This window comes from Eleutherodactylus coqui, chromosome 11 (assembly GCF_035609145.1).
Source record: "Eleutherodactylus coqui strain aEleCoq1 chromosome 11, aEleCoq1.hap1, whole genome shotgun sequence".
In the NCBI taxonomy this organism is placed as follows: Eukaryota; Metazoa; Chordata; class Amphibia; order Anura; family Eleutherodactylidae; genus Eleutherodactylus; species Eleutherodactylus coqui.
This window is the reverse complement of record NC_089847.1, coordinates 20,164,648-20,192,206: the sequence shown is the minus strand read 5'-3', so window position 1 is coordinate 20,192,206 and position 27,559 is coordinate 20,164,648. Positions and strand designations below refer to the sequence as shown.

At 44.2% G+C, this 27,559-nt stretch overlaps 1 protein-coding gene across 1 annotated transcript in view; it reads left to right on the top strand.

Annotated features, from left to right (window-relative positions):
- Positions 1-26,856, top strand: part of PLCG2 (phospholipase C gamma 2) — a 130,084-nt gene extending 103,228 nt beyond the window's left edge. The window contains exons 26-33 of the mRNA XM_066583776.1: positions 3,535-3,637; positions 7,885-8,094; positions 9,464-9,603; positions 9,705-9,819; positions 10,114-10,281; positions 12,135-12,223; positions 18,685-18,845; positions 21,781-26,856. Coding sequence (XP_066439873.1) covers positions 3,535-3,637; positions 7,885-8,094; positions 9,464-9,603; positions 9,705-9,819; positions 10,114-10,281; positions 12,135-12,223; positions 18,685-18,845; positions 21,781-21,823 — 1,029 coding nt within the window. The 3' untranslated portion in view covers positions 21,824-26,856. The remainder of the gene's footprint in view (positions 1-3,534; positions 3,638-7,884; positions 8,095-9,463; positions 9,604-9,704; positions 9,820-10,113; positions 10,282-12,134; positions 12,224-18,684; positions 18,846-21,780) is intronic.
- Positions 26,857-27,559: the final 703 nt, after the last annotated feature.

The following is a 27,559-nucleotide window of genomic DNA, read 5'->3' as shown; positions in this document are numbered from 1 at the left end:
TGTACCTCAGGATCAGTGCAGGATAAGTAATGTATGTACAGAGTGACTCCACTAGCAGAATAGTGAGTGCAGCTCTGGAGTATAATACAGGATGTAACTCAGGATCAGTAGAGGATAAGTAATATATGTACACAGTGACTGCACCAGCAGAATAGTGAGTGCAGCTCTGGAGTATAATAAAGGATGTAACTCAGGATCAGTAGAGGATAAGTAATATATGTACACAGTGACTGCACCAGCAGAATAGTGAGTGCAGCTCTGGAGTATAATACAGGATGTAACTCAGGATCAGTAGAGGATAAGGCTACATTCACATCTGCATTTTGCCGTTCAGCCATAGTTTTGTCTTGGTGTTTCTTTTTCTGAGCAGAGAAACGGAATTAAAACTAAAATAAATTAATCCATTTTTTACCCCCATGGTTTTCAAAAAAACGGAAAGCTTCTGTTTGCTTACATTCCTTTTGGTTTCCATGTTTTAACTGAAGAATTGGCCCTATACACTGTGTTGGGCCTCATTCACATCTGCATTAAGGCTTTCTGTGTCTGGGCTGCGTTTGTGGAACAGAGATACTGACGTTACACTGAATTGAAACAAACCCGTCTTCTTCCCATTGAAATCTGTGAACGTTTGTGTCAGATTAAGGTTAGATTCCCTCGCCGGCTCCTCATCAGCATAAGCCATATTTGCAGAGCAAATTATCAGCTCATTTGCAGCACAATTCACTGCTGGACCTTTGTGGGTAAAAGGGTTAAGGGCTACGAGATGATATTTTTTATTATAATAACCAAAAATTAGGTTTCAATCAGCTCCTAATGCAAACATCTGGAGTTAAGTGACTCTGACATCAGCCACTTGTCTTGATTGCTAGCGACATGAATATGTTTAATCGCAATTGGCATATTATACATTTTAAATTGCTTCTCCCATTGACTTTAACAACCCCCATGCATATTTATGTTCCTGCCGCACAGTGGGACAAAAAAGTCTCCTTTTTCAAAGTTTAATTAATCAATTTGTTGGTTAATATATATATTTTTTTCTAATATGATCAGAATGGGATGAAAATTCATAACACAAGTAGGGAAATCTCTACCTGCCCTACTCTGTAAAGTGTACCGATAGGTGGCATGGGACTAGGTGCTCTAAGAATGTACGTCCCGGTAAGGCAGCGTTCACACAGCGTTTTTCGCACACTGTGTGGTTCAGAGTGTTAAGGTAGCAGATATGCAGTCCTAAGCTCTTGCTCACGACCTAAAGGTTGCAAATTCAATCCCCACATGGTTCAGGTAGCCGGCTCAAGGTTGACTCAGCCTTACATTCTTCTGAGGTCAGTAAAATGAATACCCAGCTGACTGGGGGGGTAAAAGATGACTGAAGGAAGGCAATGGCAAGCCACCCCGCAAAAACAGTCTGCCAATAAAACATCACAATTAGAGATGAGCGAGTATACTCGCTAAGGCACTTTACTCGAGCGAGTAGTGCCTTAGCTGAGTACCTCCGCGCTCATCTCTAAAGATTCGGGGGCCGGCGGGGGGCGGGGAGCGGCGGGGGAGAGCAGGGAGCAACAGAGGGGAGATCTCTCTCTCCCTCTCTCCACCCCGCTCCCCGCCGCAACTCACCTGTCACCGGCGCCGGCCCCGAATCTTTAGAGACGAGCGGAGAGATACTCAGCTAAGGCACTACTCGCTCGCGTAATGTGCTTTAGCGAGTATACTCGCTCATCTCTAATCACAATGTGATGCCACCCTAGGAGTCAGTCATGACTCGGTGCTTGCACCAGGGCACTTTGCCCCTACCTGTGTGATTATCTCAGGGTCTTCTGTCCATAGCAGAAAATATTCAGTAATGCATAGCAAATTCACAGGGGCCAAATTCGCACTAAAATGGCGCAATTTTGCCCCCAAATGTAGTGCGCATAAAATAACATATGCTGTGGATTCTGCACTGAAGTTTTCCACTCTACGTGGATGAGATTTTTAGATCTCGTCTTTGTGGCTTGTACTGTAAATGCTGCGGATGTTCCCTAAAGGTACCTTCACGCAGGATGTAAATGCTGCAGAATTTCCGCATCGGAATGTGATGCAGAAAATCCGCTGAATTTACGGCGCAGGCTATGTGGACAAGATTTATATAATCTCGTCCACAGGGAGCAGAAAAGTTCCATGCGGGATCCGTAATGTATCTGACACATTCAATAATGAACCCTCCAATTTTGAAAGTACTGGCCAATGATCTAATGGTATGGTTATGTTGTGCCTGCTGGGACCTGTAGTACTAGGGTTTCTAGCAGCACAGCTCACAGGTGTTGAATGATTGAGCTGGCTGGGTGTGGTGATCTCCTGCTAGCCAAACCCCTGGGTCTTTGCTCACATATAAACCCAGCTTCTGTCAGTGTTTGTCTGGTGTTCAGGGTGCGCAGTCATGTTACTTCAGCTTGCTGTGTGATCTGTGCTCTGTCCTGTTGCAGCTTGCTGTGTGATCTGTGCCCTGTTCTGTCCTGCTGTAGCTTGCTGTGTGATCTGTGCTCTGTTCTGTCCTGTTGCAGCTTGCTGTGTGATCTGTGCTCTGTTCTGTCCTGTTGCAGCTTGCTGTGTGATCTGTGTTCTGTTCCTGTCCTGCTGCAGCTTGCTGTGTGCTCTGTGTTCAGTGCCGCTGGACTCCTGGTTAGTGTAGGGACTAGCAGTATAGCCAGGAGCCGTGAAGTGGCCCGCTAGCTTCCACGTTTTGATCAAAATGTCAACTAATACCTGGTATTTATATTCAGCTTTACTATCTGTTACTAGTGGTTGCATTTTGGCTGCTGTATGCTATGTCTTCTGGCCTCTGTGTCCTGTTGTCTTGTCCCTGGCATGTGTATGTGTCCTGTTCTGGTGGCGTGGTTCCTAGGAGTAGCTAGGGCCCAGTTCCAAAGACCGCTGGGCCGCCCTTTATTGGGGCGATGTCCCTGCTCAGGTAGGGCCATGTCATCCTCCCGGTAGCACAGGGTCAGTTGCCTGAAACCCCTGTGCGTGTATCTCTCTTGGTCATGATCGTGTGGGCCCCGTGCTTAGTTTGCCCACGCGATCGTAACAGGTATTAGATGTCTGGCCTGTGTTAATTCTCAGATAGAGTGGGAAAAAAGGATCAGGCATATTGAATTTAGCATGCCTGATCATTTTATTGTCAAGAGAAGCAAGCTGACACCAGAGGTGTCCCCTCTCTCTGTTGAGAAGATGTACATTTTTGGCTGAACCAGGCATTTGTGCATATGGGGAGATCTGGAGGAATAGTTGTTGGGAAAATGAGTGTTCGGGCAACAGTTATTATAATCTACGACTTACTTGGGACATCACTCATGAATCCATAATAAGTATTTATTTATGAAAATAGTAACAAGAGCCACTAATAATAAAGTTTCCCTTATCATTATGATAGTTCATTATTTGCCTTCAAAGGGCTGAGTTAAAGAGGCAAGGATAAATCTCATGGCTGTGCACCACGTGGCTCCTCATTCGTCAAGCTAACCTCATTGTCTCACGTGAACCTATTTACAGGAGTTTATCATCGGGGTCTGTGAGAAGAATCAGGTTATTGCAAGAGAGATGTCTGACTTGGTGATTTACTGCAAACCGAGGAGTGAGTCCAAGGACAATTTAGGTAATGTTGGGAGTTTATAATTGTCTATGTATTGGGGATATATTTCTCCATCACACCTTACCGGCCTTCTTAGGTAGTCCAACTGAATTTTTAAATTGTGATGAGTTAAAACAAGGCCAGACTGATGGTTGACTTGGATCAGTAAAGGTCATCAGCCCATTACTGCCCACCAGTCTTGTACGATTGAGTTGGGTCAACACATTGAATGTCAGCAATAATTTTTCACTTGCATTTTTTTTCCGTTTTGCATCGTTCTTTTTAGTTTTTTCAACACACCACAAAAAAATGTCTAAAACTTATTAAATTATGTTACTTAAAAATATCAAGGATAGACCTCTGTGTTTCTGTACAGAAGAGTGAGTCCTGGAGGAGCATGGCTACAGTCCTTCTTGTCTTCCTAAACAACATTCCACCAACATTTCACATTGATGTCTTGGTGTAAAGAAGTACACTGGATTATTTTTTTTGAGTGTGGGTGAAGGGGGGGCGGGGGTGGTAGGGTTCCCACTTGTATCCCGTGATAAGTAGTGTGGGGCATTCTCCTACCCAGCACTTTAGTGAAGAAACCGCTTTGGTCTTGCCGTTGGTTCATCACACAACCGCTACACTGAACTCCAATGCTGTGCTGCCTAGAAGTACTAATAACTCAGGATAGCAGCTGGGATCATTCCATTTTCTTCAATAAAGTGGCAGGTAAGAGTGCCCTCCACTTCTTATCACGGGATACAAGTGAAGACCCCCCCCCCCCCCCCTCCCCAAAAAATGCCAACTGCTTAAAGTGAATGTGGAATTAACGATTGTTCATCCCCCATTTCGGCGTGTGTAAAAGGCCAGTTACATGAGTAGCTTAAGCAATCCTCCAGTTTCAGAGACGAAATTCTGTCTAAGGAGCAGAGAAGGTAGGGGGTAGATTACCCGCAGTTGTTCTTCTCTGACATCCCTCGAACCACTGATTCCAGGTCCCATTTTGAGCCATCCAAGATGCATTGCTAGTGTTAGACTATCAATGCACTATAACTGCTTTCTGATTGGCCAAAGCTGCTCATATGAACGACATTGGCCAATGAGAAAGCAATCCACAATGTACATTAGGTAATTAGAAAGTTGCTGTGGGCATTTTTTCGACACCCGAAAACAGGGCTCAAAACTGCCGGATCAGAGTAGTAGCAGTGAAGAACAAGTACAGGGAATATACCCCCACCCTGCTCTGTCCCAAGACACAATTGTGTCCTGAAGCTGGAGGGTTGCGTTAATATTGATATCAGCCTATGTAAAGGGGCCCTAAGCTAAAACTGCATGGGAAGAGCTTTTTTAAAGCCTTGAATCAACTATTGTTCTGTAGGATCCTGTCTTCTGGCAGATCGGGTTAAGAATGTCCTATTTTTCTCTGCATAGTGATACTCTGTTCACGGCAGGGCAGCCAATAGATCTATCTTTCTGTCTTGCTTGTCAGAAAAGAGCAGTTTTCTAGTACATGGCAATGTAGCTGAGAGGACTCTTTCTGCAGGTAAAGTAAGAAATAACAATATTGTCGGCTGCCAGAGGGGGAAGGAGATTGACTCTGTTCAACAGTATAAATTAGCAGCACTACTAAAGAAGATACAGGGCAACAAATAATGCAAAAAAAGTGTTTTTTTAAATTCTAAAAAGATAGTAAATTACTTGAAGACTTTTGATATGAAAATAATTCACAGAATAACCCCTTTAAGCAATCTAATCACTTCCCGACAATCATACAGTCCTATTTTAGGTTGTTTTGGTTTCTCTTAAGTGGCACTTTCTTAAATGGACTGTTTGAGAAATTGAGATTAAAAAACATCTTAAGAGCATTTCTGGACAAAAATTTATAGAGAAGCGCAGCACTGAGGAGAGATGCAAGTAATGAGTTTAATAGCAAGTGATGCAGAACTTTCTACATTCGAAGGCTTTGCCTAATTTATTTGTCGCTGACAGTTTCCCAAGCGTAATAACTTGTTTCTTTCTCGACATAAATATATTCCATTCTCCCGCCTCAAGCAGGTCCAATTAAAATAACTCATTTAATTATGCAATTATTTTAACTGTCTGTTAATGAGTAATCTGGGGGCTGGCAATTATGGAAGTTCACCTAAGCACATGTGAAGGTTGCAGATATATATTTTCCATCAATGACAGCTGAAGGCGCCGGTGACATTAGTCTACGGTGCCCCTCAAATTCCAGGAAATGAATATTCAAACTAAGTTATTAGCATTTTTCTGTGTTAGTGTCCAGGCGTAGTCGTCAATTATGATGTTCGACGTTTTTAGTGTATATCCATTACTGGAAAGGTAAGAGATGAAAAGTGAATCAAACATGTGGGTGTAATTAGTGACTGGGGAGCCGTGTAGAAAAATATTGAATGAGCCCCTCCTGACCATCCTCAGACCACAATGGATGGGCTTCGGTAAGCGGATATGGAGGTCACATGAAACTAAGCAATACAGGGAAGTGTGCAAAACAAGTAAGGAAACCAATATACTTCATATGACCCTCCAACTGTGTGTATGCGAGAAGTAGGAGCAGATGGAACGGATACATATACACTGATTGGTCACTTTATTAGAGCCCCCCCCATCTAGCGGATTGGATCTCCGTTGGCCTTCAGAATTTCAGCAATTCATTGTGGCGTAGATTGCACTAGGTGCTGAAATCGTTCTGCGCTTCTTCTTGTAGTTGTCACAAACTAGCTGGTGGGGCTGGCATTGATTAATGCTGCCAAATTCTGACCCTCCAATCAGAATGGTGCGACAGAACTTGGAATTCATCTGACCGGAATGATGTTTTCCACTGTTGAGTGATCCAATTTTTGTGCTCGTTTGCAATGGCGCTGGAACTGGTTATCTGCTGTTATAGCCCAACTGTGCGAACGAACTATGAGAGGTGCATTTAGACATGATAGTTGGAGTACCAGCATTGTATTTGTCTGCAATTTGCTTGACTTTGTATCAGAACGATTCTTAACATCCTCCTCTAACCCCTTTTGTAGACGTGTTGTCTCCATCCATAGGGTCCCTTTTCACTGGTTGTTCCTCCACAGTCACATCATTTTTGCTATTCTCTCTATTCCATTACTTGAGAAAAACCCCACAAGGTAAACCTTGAAATTCTGGCCCCAGTTAGTCTGAGGCCTTTTTCACATGGCCGTAGACATTTTTATGTGTGCCTGCTAGCACCGTAAAAACGCATGAGCGGGCGCACAAATCTAACATTTGTGCGTCCATTCAGACAGCAGGGCCCCGGCGCATATACACCAAGGTCGCAATGCTCTTGGGCATGGTGTCTCCCCCTCGCTGGATCACCACCTCTCTCCTTACCTCCGGCTGTTTGCAATGAGACTGAGCAGGACGGGGGCGGAACCAAGCACCCACCCCTTGTCTGTAGCCAGCAATGGGAGGGGGCGGAGTAGGGTGGAGCTTAGCCCCTCCCCCTTCCCAACCCCTCACATTGCAAACAGCCAGAGAGGACGAGAAAGGAGTAGAGAAGAGGGAGGGAGTTTAGCAGTCACGCTGCTAAACTCCCTTCCACCTCCCTTCTATGGGCCGTTGTCATTGGCTCTCATAGGATCCCATGCAGCGGCCGATGTATTCCGGATGGAAAGATAGTTGCAGGACTATCTTTTCGGCCTGGCGTAAAACCGCCTGACGCTATATTGGCCGGCCGGGCAATTTTACGACACGGGAATATGGCCATGGAATCCAATGCATTAGATCATAGCGATAGTGAAAATGGCGGCCGATATACACTCGTGTGAAAGAGCCCTAACACCGACTCCCAGGACTGATTGGAAGTCACTCAAATGGCTGGATTTTCCCATCTAATGTGGATTCACACTGATAGTGATCCCCAGAAAACGTACTTTCTTTTTTGCTGCACTCCGAGGTCACGGGTCTAATTTCCATACAGGGAGGCTCCAATTGTAAAAGCCTTGGTATCTCTAATAAAGGGCCTGGGTCTCTAATAAAGTGACTATTCACTGAAGGTCTGCATAGGAGCTGTATATGCATAATGGAAGCATATTGTTCAATTCAATCCGCAAAGTAGCTTATTTTTTTACTTTTAAACGTACTGAAGCAATTAGAAGGTGAAAAAGTATACAAAACCATTAAAAGGTTTTACCGAATCAACTCAATGTTACAAACCTCCAGTTGTCAAGTTCTTATAAATTGTGTTTCGCATAATGATGAGGCTGTAAGATTTGTCTAGTTTCATAAACGTTTCTTATACACAGAGAGACCTGATTTCCGAGAAATACGATCGTTTGTTGAGAATAAAGCAGAAAGCCTCTCAAGGCTAAAATCCATTGAGCTTCTAAGATATAACCGCAAAGCTTTGACCCGGGTCTACCCGAAAGGACCAAGAGTGGACTCCTCCAATTACGACCCTCTGCACCTCTGGTTATGTGGAGCCCAGATGGTGGCTCTGAACTACCAGACACCAGGTATGGACTGTTTTTAATGACCAACATGAGGATGTAGGTATATTTCTAGTAATGTTGTAGTCCCTCACAATATTACGCAATGCATAAGTAGTAAAGATGTTCCTATCATGACGGCCACTTGTCATGCCAATGGCCAAATGTCTAACAACTCCAAGGCAGTGAAGATCCAAAATGTATTTTTTTTACAGTATATACAACTTCTAAGATACACAGATACTTTGGTGGGTTAAGGAAAGAGGAAAAAGAAAAAACAATCAGTTAATTTTTCTTTCATCACTACTTTTTATGACCTGAATATAATGATGGATCAAGCTGGCCATTGGCAAGAAATCTTGGTCACCGAATCCCAATAATATCAATTCCACCAACTGGCCCGTGAAGGTTGCTTGGTAGAGTTAGGGCAACCCATTGACAAATGTAGAAAAGAATGGGACCCCCCAACCTGAAGATAAGGACCTATTGTTTCCTTCTCCACGCACTTTCCATGACCCTTCTGTCAATTCTAAACCCTGGTGTTTGCCAACAATGCAGACCTGCACAGGTTCTTGCTACTCAGTTAGCAAAGTGTATAGGACCAACCATGGTTTTCCCCAATCCTTCTCTTCTCAGGTACCACAGCAGTCTCATGGGGTGGCTCTACTTGAGACAGCTATTGTCTGAATAGTTGCTAAAGCGTATTAAAGGCTGTTTGTGGACTTTTAAACACAGTGATTGTTGTTCACTCGTTGATCCATTTTGCGATTACTGAATGAATTGTTGGGAGCATTTACACAAGCCGAAATATTGCTTGTTGATTAGTCAGTGGATGTCAGGTTCTTTGGTTGGCGTATATTTGAAATTTTGACCTTTCCTCAACAGAGGCTCATTAGTTGCCAAGTCTACTGAATGCACATAAATACATGCGAGTGGTCTTCAAAATGCTAGAAGCTGTAGCACCAAGTGTTCCATCAACGGCCAAACTGGGAAGAGACTGCAAAAGCAATTGTATCTTAGAAGACCAAAAACCAACCAGAGACCTCAGCAGCAAATGTTCTTTTGAAGACCAGCAGAGACTGTTCCGGCATGGATCACTCACATGTGTTTATGGAAGCAATGACCTTTAAGTCGGAGGGCAAAATGTTAAAAAAAAAGAAAGGCCAATCATTGTTTGGTAGGGGGTGTAGGTCCTTGGTTCAAAGTGTATTTTTAATAGTCCAACCCATGCCTATTCAGTTAAGTTGAGCCCAATGGCACGCGTAAATGGTGGAGCTAGAGAAGAAAGCTCTTGACCAAGCATTCCATTGTCCGCGATCTTTTATCTGTGTCCCGCATTATCCTTCAGACACTGTAGTTACAAAATATAATTTCCTGCATTTTCCTTTCTTTCCAGATCGATACATGCATATAAATCATGCCATGTTCTCCCACAATGGCCGATGTGGATACATACTGCAACCAGAGTGTATGAGACAAGACTCGTATGACCCAAGTGATCCCAAGAGATGGAGACAAATGGTGTTGACTATTAGGGTATGAGATTAATAAGGGCATAATATACAATGGACTCAAAAGTTTGTATATATTACATGAAGCTAAGGAGAGGCTAAATCTCAACTGGTCTACGTTCCTAGGTCATTGGAGCTCGTCATCTACCCAAACCAGGCCGTGGTATTGCCTGTCCATTTGTCGAGATTGAGATATGTGGTGGAGAATATGACAACAAGAAGGTCCGAACCAGTGTAGTCAGTGAGTATGAGGCTGCCCATAGCGGTTACCAATACACAATTAACAAGTAATTAATTTGTTCTGTTCCTTGACATTTTTTGAATATTTTTGAACGGTTAATTTTTCCAATTTATGGTTTCAGCATTCATTGATGTACTTATTGACACAGGACTATATTGATATGAACGTTCATGGCCGGGGATTGAATAATATTCGCTTCATGCATTTGAGCTTTTATTCACATTTCTGAATAGAATTAGATATTCTGAAATGATTGAGAAATTTGAAGAAATTCTGAAATTTTTTTTCTTGTAGATGACAATGGTTTGAACCCCGTGTGGACCACTGTTCAGCAACAAGCCTTGTTCGAGATCAATGAACCAGACCTGGCGTTCCTGAGGTTTGTGGTGTATGAAGAAGACATGTTTAGTGACCCCAACTTCTTGGCGCAAAGTACATTTCCTTTAAAGGGACTGAAAACAGGTACATGCATAGGAGATCTGTACCCTACAGCAGAACTCTCAGAATTATATTGATTTTAACCTAAATTATTCCTAAATCTAAGGCTGAGTATTTTCATATATATCCATGATGTATAGGGTCGGAGTACGATTTTAGTGATAAAGAGCTCCAAACCCTGTGCTTCCTCTTATACAGCCATAAATTTGAAGTGGTTGTCCAATTGTAAACTATTGATGGCCTATACTCAGGATGGGCCATCTATAGTAGATCAATGAGGGTCTGTGTGCCAGGATCTCCGCTGACCAGCTGTTCGTTGAGTCAGTAAACTCCTCATTTCTGAAGGAAGCAGACAGCTCCGTTCTCACTGCACTGGCCAAAGTTGGTATTACAGGCAAAATTCCCATTCACTTCAATAGAAACTTTGCCTGCAATACCAAGCCTGGCCACTGGAGTAAGAACGGATCTGTCTGTTCTTAATAAAAACAGAGGAGTTGAGCTTAGATATACGTCTTGTGCCTCTTTAAGAAAAGGGATTGCGCCTACAACCACTTTTTCCCTATATTTATTCTATGTATTTGCACGTCCTCCTGAGAAGGTGTGATATTTTGTGGACTGGCTGCACTCTCTCAAACTCATTAAGAATTGAGCAATCTCATCTCACTCCCATATATAGAATAAAGGAAGGAGAAAATAAAATACAAATTCCCAAACCAAAATATCAGTTTATAGATTTTGAAACTCTCAAGTACATGCCCGGCTCCCTCTCGTTTTTCTTCTCATCTTATATTCAGGATGGGTCTGCTGGTCAGGCCTCCCGCTGACCAGCTGTTTGCTGAGTCAGTAAACTCCTACACTGAGATGATTTCTGCAGGAAGCAGACAGCTCCGTTCTCCCTGCAGTGGCCAAAGTTGGTATTACAGGCAAAATTCCCATTTACAGCTGGACAACCCCTTTAAACACTATAGTCCTGGCTTCCTGTAGCCACTGCATAATGAGTCTTACAGAGTAGCTCCGACTAAACTAAATAATAAATCCGCCTTCAATAAACTTCCCCTAGTGGTGGCTGTATTGGGGTACAGCTAAACCAATGACTTTTTTTGAAGGGTAAACAGAAGAATTTTGAAAGCAGTAAATGGATAAAAAAGACTTGAAAGTATTTGAGTATGATACATAGCAGTAAAACAAACAGGAGAATTTATTTACACATTTTTACCAGAATCCTAGTGGAAAAAAGTTGCACATTTTGGGCTCATGCTTCAATACCATTTCGGTCAACAGACTTAGGCTTCATTCACATGAGCGTATATCGGCTGCGCTTTCACGCCCAGCCGATATACGCTGCTCATATGATGCATGGGTTTACAATGCATCAGTTCAGATGGGCCTATCTTCCTGGCCAGAATACGGAGGCGGCTCCATAGACTCCTATGGGAGCCTATGACAGCTGCCAGAGAAGAAAGGTGGGAGGGAGTTTGGCAGTGTGTCTGCTAAACGTCCACCCCCTTTCCTCCTTCTCTCCGCCCCTTGCCGGCTGTTTGCATTGGGAGGTGGTGGGATGGGGCAGGAGCTAGTTGCTAAGCTCCCACCCGCTCCCGCCCCCTCCCGTTGCTGACAGCCGACAAAGGGCGGAGCACACTAGCTCCCGCCCTATCCCCTTGCTGACACCTGGCGAGGGGGTGGAAAGGGTAAGAAAGTTTAGCCGATCTAAACTGTTTTCCTCCGCCTGACGGTACCTTGGGCTCGGCGTATACTCGCCGGGGGCCAATGTCCGTGACACAGCCAACCAAAAATCGCTACACTTGTGTGAGTGAGTCCTTACATTCACAAAAAAGAACAAATAACAGCAAAGTTACGAAATCTGATTGCACTTCCAGGTTACAGATCGGTGCCACTCAAAAATGGTTACGGTGAAACGATAGAACTTGCCACCCTTCTGGTCTACTGCCACAAGCAAAATTACCAGGTAAGCTGTCACATTCCTGCATTATACATGCATGGACTATCCCAAGCACCATTTCCTCTACTACTCTTCGAAACTGCGCCGTCATGCCACTTTGTTTCTCAATCCGATCACGGTCATTTCTTTAATTGCCCTTTTATACTTTTACATTTTATGTGTTTCACGGATCTGAAAGCCTTTAACATTTTATTTGGTAATGGCCTTCATGTATTCTGCATGCAGACAAGGTGGCGGTTGGAACCAAGGAAGAGAATTGATGCAATGGATAGGGGCATATCAATAATTCTAGGCCTGCTGTCAGGGTTCTCTTACAATATAGCATCAAGTGATGAAGGCTTCTCAGTCAGTCTAGAGAACAGAACGAAGCCAATTTATTCTCACGTTCCCGTACTGAATCCCGTACAATCTCCATACATTACTTTTTTTTTTCTTCCTAGGGGCAGCCATTGGGAAGGGCCATTTATCATTCTCAATGACTTTTGAAATCTCCTAAATAGGACGTTTTATTCACTAGGAGGAGGGTCTGAAAATATTTTGATGAATCTACGGCGAACCATGAATCTTTACGACCATTACAGAGTCAAACACTCTGCCAATGTAATCTGAATGCGAAATTAAAACATGAGCGGCGGCCCGATCCATCTGTTCTGTGACTTGCAAACTCCTCAATAAACTGTTATAATTTAATAGTAGGCCTGCTTTGATAAAAAGCACATCTGCAGACACTTAGATGGGAAATGTGAGATCATAAAGGCCTACAGATGGCTTGAAAAAAAAGAAAACCCAGACATTTCTGGGCCTCGATAGAAGAAAGCTGTTGAAGACTCTAACAAAGTCTAAATTACGCTTTTGATTACGTTATCAATTTAGGAAAATTGGGTAATTTTTAAAGAATATCATCTAAGTTTTTTTTTTCTTCCTTCTGCATTCCGATGCTAATAGGAAGCTTTTCTTCGTCGATCAAAATCATTAAACTTATTTCATTATAGCGAGTCGCGAGGCGTCCACAAGGCAGAGTTATCCAAACTGATGCGTCGACATTTCACAAGAGACGGAAAACTTTCTTATCTACGGTTCTTTAAGCGTTTAAGGAGAAATTAAAGCTAAATTTATCTTCCGCCTTGAGACCGCCGTTGATTAACAAAATGAAGAAATCAGCCAAACCCCGTTCTACTAAACACGTTGGTACGATTTTGCTAATGGGAACCCGTCTCATCAGTTTTTACCAAACTCAACTAAGAGCAGCGCTACAATTCCGACGGTCTTCTTTATCCCCAAATTACTTTGCTGTGTGTGTTTAGACATGCATACCTGAGGCCGCTTTCATGTGGCTGAGAAAATTGTGCGAGATTTGTGCATACTATACTAACGACCACCTGTCCGTCTGTGCGTGAGTGAGTTACAGGCTCTGCCCTTGATTACATGACGGTGATGTAGTCACAGGTGCTTCAGCCTGAGTGAGTTACTTGCTCCGCCCCTCACTTACTCGGGATGAAGGACCTGTGATAACGTCACCATCATGTGTTCAGGGGCGAAGCATGGAACTCACTCGGGATGAATGACCTGTGATGACGTCACCGCCATGTGATCAAGGGTGGAGCATGATGGTGACGTCATCACAGGTCATTCATCCTGAGTGCTGTGCTGCTTGTGATCCCTGTTGTATGGGATGAAGAATGTAAGAAGCAGTGCTGTGTGTGTGACATGCATGCAGCAGAGCTGTGTGGTGCATTGCGCCACCAGAAACACTGGTACTATAATTTCCTAATAATTACTAGTATGAACCCTATTTGCGGCATTTACTATCTTTGAGTGTTCCCTTGGAACGCCTCACCCATTGTTTTCAATGGGGCCGGAAAAATATACGGTGTGCGAGGTGCACGCAAATGTGATGCGAGGTTTCCCATTGAAAACACTAGCCAATCCTACTATGATGCAAGATGTTTTTGACATAAAAACGCCTCGCATCCGCGGGGACATCGCATGTTCCTGATATCACGCTCAACCATGTGAAATTAGCCTAAGGAATCACAGTTTCAAGGTTTTGAGTGCTGCATGCAAATCACATAGAGTGGCCCGATGGGTGGGCTATCTCGTCTCTAACAGCTAGTTCTTCCCAAAAGTCTGCCCCTCTCGTCTTTTCTGATATGGATGATGTCATCCATGGAATGCTGCTAAGTCTTGCACAAGTGCCGCGAGTTCATCGACTGGCACAGCCACAGATCATCTGTCCCACTGCAACTTTGTCTATCCCACAGACGAACTCTCAACGCATGTGCGAGACTTTGCAGCGCTATGTGTAGGACGCGGGGAGGAACGGACGGGAGATCTCTCTCTCCCTCTCTCCCCGCCGCAACTCACCTGTCACCCACGCCGGCCCCCGAATCTTTAGAGACGAGCGGGGAGATACTCGGCTAAGGCACTACTCACTCGAGTAATGTGCCTTAGCGAGTATACTCGCTCATCTCTAGTTGTGACTTAATCCCTTAAGGACCAAGCGTGGCAAATATACAACACATCATCATGGGCTTTAATCTCGGCTGATAGCAGAAGTACAGTGTGGGATTAAAGCCTCTGCTCCTGCAGTCAAGCAGGAGTAGGTCAGATCCTCAGTTCTCAGACACAGCTGAGGACCCGGAGGAGAAGCGGTTTTTAACAACTTCCTCATTCCAAGCTACATAGGGTAGTGTTCAATGAGTGCTATGTACTTAGGAGTGAAAGTGGAAGTGTTTCTTCCACTATGAGACCCTGCGATCATGTGACCGCCGGGTGTTCCCTGTTTAAAGCAGAGCTGCAGAGTCCTAGCAGACCCCGATCAGCTCTGTTAATGACTATTGTCACTACAGGAGATGTTTTCCCCTGTAACTGGAGCTCCTATTGATGTCCCAGCTACAATGGAAAAGTATCAAATTTAAAAAAAAAAAGACAATGTGCATGACCCCCAGAGGTCTTATATGACATCATGGGGGCCATAGATAGTAAAAAAAAATAGTAACAAAAATAAGTAAAAAAATTTTTACAGAATAAAATATATGCATGAAAAAGAAATGACACTCGGGTGACACTTGTACATTAAAAACGCAAAATGCAACAAAAAGTTCTGAAAAAAAAACTGATGTAAAACACCCTCGCAGTTAAATCAGTCCGTTTTTCATTGGCCGGAGTCGCATTCACCTTTGTGAATAAAGATTTATATGTTTTAGAGACGTGATAGTTTTGAAAAGGGGCGTGGCTTAGAGTCTCAAAGGGGTTTTATGAGAATTAGAACAAGTGGCTAAAGGTTGGGGATAGCACAAAAAAACTAAGCACTACTCACCGGTCAGATATTCCTGGATCCAACACAGCGGCTTCATTTCAGGAAGTTGCTTACAGCAGACACGGGACATTCAAGCAGACATGACTGCTGAAGCCAATGACTGGGCGCAGCAGACACATGAGCAGCATGACCAGAGCATCAGAGATATATGCAGTTGTGCTGGACCCTGGGCACATGTGACTGGTGAGTAGTGCTTACTTTTGTTATTTCGTGCCCTCCCCAGACCTCCGCCGCTTTATTCAGATTTTTCCTGAAAACCCTTTAAGATGTGCTAAATTGTGCCAAAATTGCAACAAAACGTTTGGTAAAAATTTTTAGTCTAAAGTAACCCAACCAAGAGGTGGCATAAGGAAGAGAAAAGTGTCCAACACGTCTAGTGAGATGCGCCAAATCTATCACACATCGGGAGTCACTTTGATGATTTTAGAGCATCTTCTGCCCGGTCTAAATTTAGGACAGTATTAACCCTTTCCAATCCATTGTCTGACGTCTACCTACATTCTGATTGAAGCTTGTACAGCTCCAATGTCAGAAGACGTCCGACAGGGTATTCTCACCGTCTATTGCCAGCCACTTCGCTGTCGGAGCCTCTCTGGCGTATACACTGGCTTTAGCCAACAGATGGCACCGTTGTATAATAGCGAAAAGAGAAAGCCTTTTTGGAAACCCTGAATCCAAAATTGGATTGGAAAGGGTTAATAAATCTCCCACACTACCCTGTTTCCTTGAAAATAAGACATACCCTGAGAATAAGACATAGCATGATTTTCCAAAATTTTTGAGGATGCAAAATGATTTTTCAGGCTTTTTGAGGATGCTTGAAATATAAGCCCTACTCCAAAATTAAGCCATGCTAATTAAAAAAAAGTCCATTTAAATAGTGTCCAGGCAGCTATACATGTAAAAAAGCTAAACCTTTTTGAACAAAAATTAATATAAGACACTGTCTTGTTTTCGGGGAAACATGGTATGTCCTGTCCCACCAGCTCCAAGCAAAACTCTGCTATACAAGACATGGCATTGCCCTTTAAGTAAAAAGCATTATTTCTATGTGGACATTAAAAATACAGTAGAGGCGACTTGTTTTCTACCAAAGCTTGGAAAGCCTCCTTTGTAGAGTGGCAGGGATGTGCCAACTTTCTGAATGCCAAAAACAGAAGTTCAGAGCTAATGCCTCCGGTGTAAAGCTGGCAACAGACATTAGATGAACACCCATGGCAGAAATGGTCAATGTTCAGTTATTTTAACCCAATATATTATATCTCCAGCTCCTCCCCTCCAAACTTTACCCTTCCACTGCAAAGTTTAGTGAGGTGCTGCAGCAGCATCCCCCTCCTCCCACTTTCTACTGTTTTATACTAGAAGGATTTTAGTACTGAGGAGGTTTCTGGATATTTACAAAGAGACTGCAGACCTGTTAAGAGGAAAAAGGCACTTGCAGGCGATGCCACTATTAATCAGTTTAATGTATTCACATGCACTAATGATATGCAAAATATGCATTGGAATATCACAATATGCTCATACATAATAACGATCAGCAGAGAGAGCTGGCGGAGAACGCGGAAGGGAAAGCCGTATATACTGCGCATAGATTTGACTGCTTTTGTGACTGGAGTATTAAGGGCAGCCCTAAACACCAGATTTCTGTCGTACTTAACCCTTTCCAATCCACTGTCTGACGTCTGAAGACATTATGATTTATGGCTATACAACTCCGATGTTGGAAGACGTCCGTCGGGGTTCTCTTACTGTATATTTCCAGCCTCTCTGCTGTCAGAGCCTATCCAACGTGCCATTAGCCAGCATATAGCACCGTTGTGTAATGGCACAAAAAGAGTAAGCCCCCTAGAAACACCAGGATACAAATTGGATTGGAAAGGGTTAAAGGGAACCTGTCACCAGGTATTAGCACCATAAACTAAGTTATGGTGGACGTAGGGCAGGTTCCCAGGAGCCTGGGGAGGTATTTTGTTATACTTACCCGCCTCCCGGTGACCGCGCTGTCACACCCGAAACTTAACGTGCAGACCGTGCATCTTACTCAGAGCTCCAAGCTGTGCATTGATCTCTATGGGAGTGCTGCATGGTCGGCACACGACTTTCGGGGCTGACAGAGTGGGCAAAGGGAGGCTAGAAGGTATTAAAAAGATGCCCCCTGGGCTCCTGCCCTATAAGCACCATGACTTAGATTATCATGCTCCTAACCAGTGACAGGTTCCCTTAAAGAATAAAGTCCTACTTGCGCAGCATCACTGTGACTTTTTGGCCTTTATCCACTTTCCTCATCCGTTTTCAAAAAGTTGGTGGGGTTTTGTGGAAGGGACAAGACCAACCACACCCCAAAGAATTAACTATAATGTATGTCAGAAACTGGCATAAACCATAGCACCAAATCTACGTCTCTTGATACATTTGGCGCATATTACTCCGGATGGTACATTACTAAGACTGGCAGATGAAGTGTCGGGCTTGGGCCACTCTCACTCATACGCTTTTTACAGCGATGTTTTAACCCTTTCCAATCCACTGTCTGACGTCTGAAGACATTATGATTTAAGGCTGTACAGCTCCGATGTTGGAAGACGTCCGTCGGGGTTCTCTTACTGTATATTGCCAGCCTCTCTGCTGTCAGAGCCTATCCAATGTGTCACCTCATGCAGTACTGGCTTTAGCCAGCAGATAGCGCCGTTGTATAACGGCAGAAAAAGAGTAAGCCCCCTAGGAAAACCAGGATACAAATTGGATTGGAAAGGGTTAATTATGTTATAACGTTCCCATTGACTTCAATGGGCGTTTTCTTATGCCATGATTTTCGAGTGCTCTATTTTGCCTCGTTTTCACACTTTTTAACGCACCTCTCAATGATGGGTTTGGTTAAAAACCATGGCAAAATCGTGGCGTTTTCCCAACACCGTGTGCGATAGGTTCCCATAAGACTTTAGCTCCAGGTCTGGGTATATGGCTGCCATGAAGTAGTTTCCTCTTGAGTCAAAAACTGTCGCAAGAGAAGTCTTGAGCATGAACTTGTGAGCGTCCACCTGAAGGACAGCACATGAGGATTTAGTTTCCGCTTGGAGGTACACTTGTTGAGGCCTGATCGGTAAACCACTGGTACTTATGGCTAACCGTGCCTTCTTTCTTTTAGGGAACAGGTGAAGGGCTGTATGTAACATCCGGTATGCTGGGCCAAAATCACGAACAGGGATTATACGACTCGCAGAAGGCGGTAAGAGGGGTCCCCGGCAAAGAACCCCTGGTGAGAAGCATGGATGGCAGAGGAGCTACAATCCCCGATACTGTTAGAAAGTAAGAACCGAGAAAAGATGGCGGTTTTGGTATTATCTTATTATCCCGGGTCAGTCTGGAGCAGGAAAGTCACACAACAGAAATAGCTGAGACCTGTATGGCCCCAAGACGGAACGCTTTAAGTTAGTGGTGGCAGCTGTTTCTTTGTCCTTTTGCACTTGGTACTCCGAAGAGTTGCTCTTTGTCCTTGACTGTGGTGACTTATTTGGCTTGAGTTTCTCCTATAGGTTTCTCCTTTTCTTACAAAACTTCTTTTCTGCTATGCAGGTGCGGTAGGTGAAGACGGGGCTGAGACATTCGTCTTCACCTAGCTGTATAACAGTAGAGGGCGCTCCATCTAGATGTGTCTGCAGCTGTTCTCGATAGATGCATGTGTTACATGTTTTTTTTTTCGATTACGTTTAGGGATGGCTCTACTATGCAAAAAATTATTATAGGCATTAACGCAGTCCTTTGTGGTCTGACCAAGATCACTCTGAGATTTCCAACTTCTGTCATAACTGCGATTGATGCATAATCAGCATAGTGGCTTACTGGCCACTTACAATTTGGCTGCTTTTATAGCACCTCTAGTAATTGACACCCTGTGCATTCCATTATTGGCTGCCGACAGTTACGTCATTTCCATAAACACTGCATGCTGTGTGCATATACTAGTGGTTAAAGACAATTGCCCTCACAGCCTACCTAGCAGTATACATTTGGTTCCTTTATGGACTCAGTAAGGATTTAGTTCGGCCACCTATTCCCTGTCTAGCAATATATATTTAGTTCTTTTATGGACTCAGTAAGGATTTAGTTCGGCCACCTATTCCCTGTCTAGCAATATATATTTAGTTCTTTTATGGACTCAGTAAGGATTTAGTTCAGCCACCTATTCCCTGTCTAGCAATATATATTTAGTTCTTTTATTGATTCAGTAAGGATTTAGTTCAGCCGCCTATTCCTTAATTGAAAAATGGATTTGTCTGTTTTGAGCGTATACATGTCAATAAAGTATATCATTTTATATTCTCTTTTGGGAGGGCATAACCATTAGGCCCCCTGCACACGAGCTGGTCAGCCCCACATGCGGGATTCCCGCAGTGGAGTTCGACCTGATGCCCAGCCTGTGACCTCTGCGTACCTGTCCTTTCCATGCTGCGAGTGTGCCGGTTGGCGCTCCATCGCACTGGCACAGTAGGTGCCAGTGCTAGGTGATGACGCACATCCTGTGATACTTCTGCAGTGCTCACCACGGAAGTGCCGGCAGGACCGATGGCTTCCATTGATTTCACAGTTAGTATGCTGGTGCAGTGATGTCATAACATAACCACATGGGAGTTAGTATACAGGTACAGTGATGCGATGATGTAATACCAGTGCTGGCAGTGTAAATTAGGGCAGAATCACAAGTCTACAACTATAAGAGCAGAGCTGACAAAGGAAGGAGCAGACATTGTTACTGCACACAGGGATCCAGGAACAAAGGCCAGACTTTACATTTGTAGGTAAAATTAGTCATCTAGTCATCTGGGTCTGCAGGTAAATGCTGAAAGTAACCAGAAAGGTGCTGCAATTTTTATTATACAAAATCATTTTTACTGTATGAATAGCGCCAATTAAAACATCAGAGAGTAAATCCGCCTGTTCCTATAGTAACACTATCTATGTCATTGTGCTTGTTTGCTACAATTAAATCCCCGCTTTGTACCATCCATCGCTGCTCTGTCACATACAGTTGGGCTTCGGAGTGCCAAGTGCAAATACCCAAAGGTCACTAGATAAGAGCTACCTGTGCAGGTCTGAAGTTCAGGGATGGACTGCTATGCTACTTTCATAATAACATTCAGGATGATTCAATCTACATAGTATGAATCACTCTGCAAATACACAATCCATATAGTTGAGTCACATCAAGAGCTGTACTAAAAATGAGCTAAAATAAGAGCTGATTCAAAAATTGCATAAATCTTCCAGCACAGGAGCATAACCCTAACCCTAAACAGGAACGCTCTTACGTGTTTCGAACCAGAAAAATTTGGTCTGTACTCATCACTATAAGCACTAACTTTCTCGTGGACAGCAAGGGAGCTGGGAGGCGAGTGACTATAACAGTAAGGTCCCGGACTTAACGGCCCCTGTCCTATGAGCCCATAACCTTAGATTACGGAGCTCAAAGGACATAAAAAATGTTCCCAGCCATTTAATATTGGTGACCTATCCTTAGGATAGGTCATCAATAGAGATGAGCGAACGTACTCGTTTAGGGCGATTTCGCACTCGAGCACCGCTTTTTTCGAGTAACTGACTACTCGGGCGAAAAGATTCGGGGGGCGCCGTGGGGCGGCGTGGTGGAGCGGGGGGTAGCAGTGGGGAACAGGGGAGAGCTCTATCTCCTCCCCCCCACTCCTCTCTGCAACCCCCCCGATCACCCATGGCGCCCCCCGAATCTTTTCGCCAGAGTAGTCAGTTACTCGAAAAAAGCGGTGCTCGAGTGCAAAATCGCCCTAAACGAGTACGTTCCCTCATCTCTAGTCATCAATAGTTGACTGGCAGGGGTCCAGTGCATCGCTCTCATTGATTTCAATTAGAGTGAAGCCTTTCTCTTACACTTTCGGCTCTGACCGCCGATGTGGACGTCCGCTGCACTGACAGCTGGGCAGAGGATCAGCTGATTGGCAGGGGTCCCGAGTGGTAGACCTTCGTAGATCAGCTATTGGTGACTGAGGACAGGAACATTGTGGCCTCCATTTCTCATTGCCTCTCACTAGGCCAAAAGAGTTCAGAATACTTTTAATGTACCCTGTGCTGACACTGAACCAACAGGGGGCAGCAGAGAGATAAGGTAACACTGCTTTAAATGTGGTGAGATTGTAAAACATGCTGATCCTGGAGATCATGTTCGTCTTCTAGGTTAGCATTTTGGACTTTACAATTTTTTTCTCTCTTTTAGGTTAGGAGAGAAACGTATCAGTAATAGCAGATTTTATTCTTAACACTTATCTGCCATAAGTGGACAAGTCGTTGGAGAAAATGAAGAGGAGAGGCCTTCAAGGGAAACCCTCTTAGCAATAGATAATATACCTGGACATGGAGCCTCCATGTTAGCGGTTCACCAGAGATGGTGACCGTAGACTTACTGCCGCACGACCCGTGCCATCCTCAGGAACATTGTCATATTACTAAATAGAAGTATGGAAACCAATTCTAAGCTGCACAGGTCACAACCAGCCGGACACGAATGCCTGAAGACCAGAAGAACTCACTGTCTCCCATTGGACTGTTGCATGGTCCTCTCCGAATGGGTTTCATGCTTTGCTTTGAATTATTTGCTATGCTCGGACGGTGCTCTCTAATATCTCCCATCACGTAGACCTCATTCTCTATTGACTACTGGCTTAGAGGTTGAGAAGAAACGCAACCTTCACATGTGCTGCCATAAGGACAGGCCGACTCGGAAATGTTTTTGACATGTTAAATTATGGAAAACATATCTGCGTTGTATGTGTGATTGGAAATCGATGCACTTTTTTGTACAGACGTGGGCACAACATTTCTATGGGGCTTCGAGAGATAGGGTGATCTAGGACCAACACCACTGCCAACAATTCTGCCATAAAGCTGTAGCCTACTAACAATGGTGCCTTCAAGAAGAATTCCTGTGGATTGAATGTTTGGGCTTTTGTAAAAAAAAACAAACATGAATTTCATTGAAGTTACAAAGTTATCCCCTATCTACAGGATCCCGAGATCAGGGGCCCTGGTGGTCCCCGAGTAAATGTAGTAGAGGTCATGTAGGAGTGCTGCTCTATTCACTTCAATGACCACTCCAGAGATTGCTGAAATACTTGAACTCATAATCTGATTGAGGTGAAGGGAGCGGTGGCGCACCTATGCAACCTGCACTCCATTCACTCAGGCATCGACTAGACCCCTGTTCTTTGGATCATTGGGGGTGTTAGCGGTCAGACCTCCACTGATCATAAAGTCATCGCCTATCCTTTTGGATAGGCAATAACTTTATAAATTGGTACAGCCCGGTGATATTATGTCTTTGATTATATACAGTAAACTTTTTAATGTGTTTTTGTTATCACACACTCATAGCTGCCAACATAATTTCAGCATTTAAGCTCCACCCCAGGATCACAAGGAACTGCCCCAAAGCAACCCCCTTTGTGGTTATTTCCCATTGGCAATTATGCATATAGGGCCATTATACACTCTTTGTTAAAAAAAAAAAAAAATCCAACCCCTAGAAGAAGTTGCCATTTTGCTGCAAAACTTGGCATGCAGCTCCATCTCAGGCAGATATGTAAATGATGAGAGTTGTGGTGATTAGATGAACGGTCTTGTCACCAGAGGCCCTAAAAGTGGTTCCCCCCCCATGGCCTATAAGAGGCTCTCGGAGGCCCCATGTGTGTAGTGACCTCTTCTTCCACTTGTGTAGAGCTTGTTGACCACTAGACGCCTCTACGACGCAGAGAAGAGATTTCACCCCGTTACCAGAGTCTGAGAGGGGCGCATTATTGGGATGTGAGAAGCTGGATGGTCGTATTCACGAATTACCTGCCACCTCGGCTGTTCTGACCAGACTTTTAGGAGGTGTTGGGACAAATGGATGTGTAAGGGCACACAAGGTGACTAAGCTAAGGACACCCTCGACAGATCACCAGTAGAGAGGATTATCTAATTGACATTGACAGCCAATGAATTTTCACGATCTAGAGACTCGGTTACAGTAAAGCTGGAGCTATATACCACAGGATACAATACAGAACCTGTCTGCCTCTATGCCTGCCCGTATCACATCTTTTATCCAAGCTAGAGGTGGTACAAAAGGGTACTAGAGCCTCCGTGCCCACCTGTATCACATCTTGTATGTAAGCTAGAGGCGGTACAACAGGGTACTAGAGCCTCCATTCCTGCCCGTATCACATCTTGTATCCAAGCTAGAGGCGGGACAACAGGGTACTAGAGCCTCCATGCCCCCCGTATCACATCTTTTATCCAAGCTAGAAGTGACCCAACAGGGTACTAGAGCCTCCATGCCAGCCCGTATCACATCTTTTATCCAAGCTATAGGCGGCCCAACAGGGTACAAGAGCCTCCATGCCCGTCCGTATCACATCTTGTATCAAACCTGGATGCTGCCCAACAGAGCCTCCCTTCAAGGGGTCTGTTCTCCGCAATAAATTCTCCTTTTGCTCTGATATTGTCACTTGATTCTGACAACTCCTTCTAGGGGAGGGATTGTTTTTGGCAATTAGTATATATCAAAATAGCTTCAGCAACCAGACTTACCTCTAGAGCTTGAAAAATTGAACGTGGCCCCTGACTTGTTGCTATGGACAGGAGATCACACTTCTTGGGGGCAGTCCGGGCACACAGCCCTCTCTATGCAGTAAATTCTACTTTTCTTATCTGCCAGTGTACAAAGCAAGTGCCCCACCCCCCACCCACAGCTGCCATTGTTTGATAGTGCATTTTATACTGTACATTAAGTATAGTGGGAGACATGTACAAAACTAGTGGAGACCAATCAGTGAGGATGCTGCCATAGCGACCAATCAGATCATTTGTTTCTCATCTGCTCTGAAAAAAATAATAGATCTCTAATTGGTGGGAGTGGCCCACTGCAACCAATCAGGTCTCTTCTCTCATTGTCTAACCCGCGCGATCTGATTCTGTATTATAGTTCTCAGGGTTAGAGCTAGCGGTCTTGTTGCCATGGCAACTTGTAGGATTTCGGCTTTCCTTTTTTACCTTGAGTGTATCGTGGAACTTTTTTCTAGTTTTTATACATGAAGCCACATTTCACAACTTGAAACTGAGCGAAATAAGTGCGATGAATGAGCGTATAATTTATTTCATTGTATATTACATGTTTCTCTATGTCACCATCTCTGATAAGCCGAAGTATTAGGGTGAATGCCCACGAAATCTGCGCGTGAATTCCGCAGCTATTAGGTTCTATTCTTTTCTGCCTGCCAATGCTCACCTGCGGAATTCTACCGCGGATTTCCGCAGCGGGAAATAAATCGTGCCATGTTCTATTTACGCCGCGGGAGGTATTAGGTATATAGTATTAATGGAGACTGCGGAATTCCGAGATCACCAGCAGGCACTTTGTTGTTTAGATCACCGTACTCCCGCGGCGTATCCCGCGATGCTCGTGGGCATGAGCCCTTAAAGTGACTCGGGTTCATAAAGAAATCCTAAATATTCAGATGTCTTCATACTGAACCGCCAACGTCCGAGAAAGCTGAGATATAAGGTCCTCATTGTAGAGTTACTTGCTTTGTGTCATAGACATAGAACTGTGGTCTCACTTTGACCAATGGCCCCAATATACATTAGATTACCGGATGAGTTTGACAGGAGCGGACGGCCATCCAATGTGTCTGGGGTTTCCCAACTCTCTTCTGACTGATGACGTCTGCCAAGCAACGCATGGGCTTCGAGAAGAATGGCTGCCAGCCGAACGCTCGGCCATTGGATGTGCACAGAAGTAGTATGACCATTGGCGCGCTAGGTCCATAGGTGTGCCGCAGTCTCTATACGATTTGTGTAGTGTGATCGCTACCAATCACGTTCAACAGATGGCATTCCATCCGCGATCTAATCCATATTCCTGCTACTGTAAAGGCTGCCCATTCTCCGCGCAAATCCGTATGGAAAATCTAGGGTAAATCCACACTGTGTGAAGATGGCTGTAGGGCACTTTCTAAGGTACGTTCACACGTAGCGTATTTTAGTGCGAATCCTCACCAAAATCCGCAAAATCTACGTTGCTTGGTGCAGATTTTGACGTGGATCTGCAGCAGATTTCACCCTTGCAATCAAAGTTTGCTGCAGATCCGTGTCTAAATCAGCATTAAGATCAGCGTCAAACAGGCGAGAAAATTGTGCAGGATATGTGTGGTGTGAGACGAATGGAGTTATACACATTAGCGGGTTTTTTTTGCATCACAACAGATTGCGGGATGTCCTATCTTTGGGTGTGCCGTCGCATTGCATCTCCCATTGTCTGTAAAGGGGTCAGCGGCGGCATCGCACTGCGTGCTAAGTACACGCGGTGCGATGCAAGGTCTCCCCATGCAAAACAATGAGAAAAACCCTGCGATCCTCTGCCACGGGGAAATAGCATGTTGGCGAGCGCGATATTGCGTCGTAATACACAGCGGCGTGTGGAAATGCGTGTGGATATGCAGGAGAACTAACTCGCAGCATGCTCTAATTCTCTGCGTATGCACGCTTGTATGGGCTGCGTATGATAGGCTGCCCATACATTGCATATGGGCGCGCTCTGTGCGTATCCGTGAGCGTGTGATTCGCGGGCATGCGCCATGCCATATGCAACCTATAAGCTGGGTATGGTTGAAAATGTGCGGATTTCGCTTTTTCGGCAATGCATAATGTGAAATTTGCCATGAATCCACTCTAAAATCCCATGAGCGCATGATGATTTTGCAATGGACTTGTTGCGGTCTTTACGCTGCAGAAATACATCTCGTGTGGACATACCCTAACAATATGGCAGCCCTTCAATAGCAAAGAGTCAAAACTTGATATTTTGACTCTCAAAGCCACTACGCAGGAAAGGAAACCAATAATGACCACAGTGTTCCCTTCTTGACAAGGGCACAAATCCAGCTAACGCACCTCTACAGCGAGGATCTCACCCATACAGCGCCTCATATCTCAGTATCTTGGACCCCAGCGCAGTGCCTCAATACAACATGGGGGCCATAGTCAGACCTGAATTGTTCGGTTTTCAGTATCATATCAGCCTTCCAGAACTGTATCAGCCTTTCATCCCTGAATGTGTGAAGCCTTATTCAGAATGTATACTGTGTACTCAGACAATCCCGAATGTGTCTTACATTGTGCTCGTCTGGGGGATGACACATACTAGAAAATGAAGTGTAATTTAACGTTGTCAAATGTTTTGTCAGCTTTTATGGAGCGGAACGTGAAGTGATCTGTTTACTGTTGATGTTTATAATAAAGGTTTGCAGTGATTGTATATCCTGTATGTAGAGATATACTTGTGCGCCTTCTTGAGTCTCTTGACGTGGCTATAAAGCTTTCAAAAACAAAATCCAATGAAAGCTATCGTCTGGTATGCTAGAAAAATGTGCAGAGATGACATCGCTTATATAGCTCCAACATATTCCATAGCGCCGTACAGAAAATGTAATAATTCTCATCACTTTCTCTTCCTACTGAAAAAGCACATTATAGTTTTGGATGAACAGAGTTTATTCAACTTCAATTGGGTGTAGCTCCGGTTCTATCAGTACTACATGGCTTTAAAATGACACCAGAAGCTTATCCGTAGCATTGGTAAAACTGGAGCTACAGCCGTGTGAAGTGGGGTTGGGAATACTGAAATTACAGTTATCATTGTGGCACAAAACAGAGAGAGGATGGTGAGCAAGCAGGCAGCAGAGAAGATGTGGTCCTCCTGCCTCTTCCCTTCTCCCAGGAGAGGAGTAACGTGGAGTTTTGTTCATGTAAATAACCCCCTCCCCAATATCAATCAGAAAACTATTTACTCTCTGATTGTCAAATAGGAGGGTCTTTTTTAACCTAGAAGTGAGAAGCTGAGGACTTTCTCATCTGATCACCACTCTACGCTGTTAACCACAAAGATGTCTCATTGAATACATTGTTTGTACCTGAAATGGGCTACAATAAAAGCTAGAACTCATCCCGCAAATTACAAG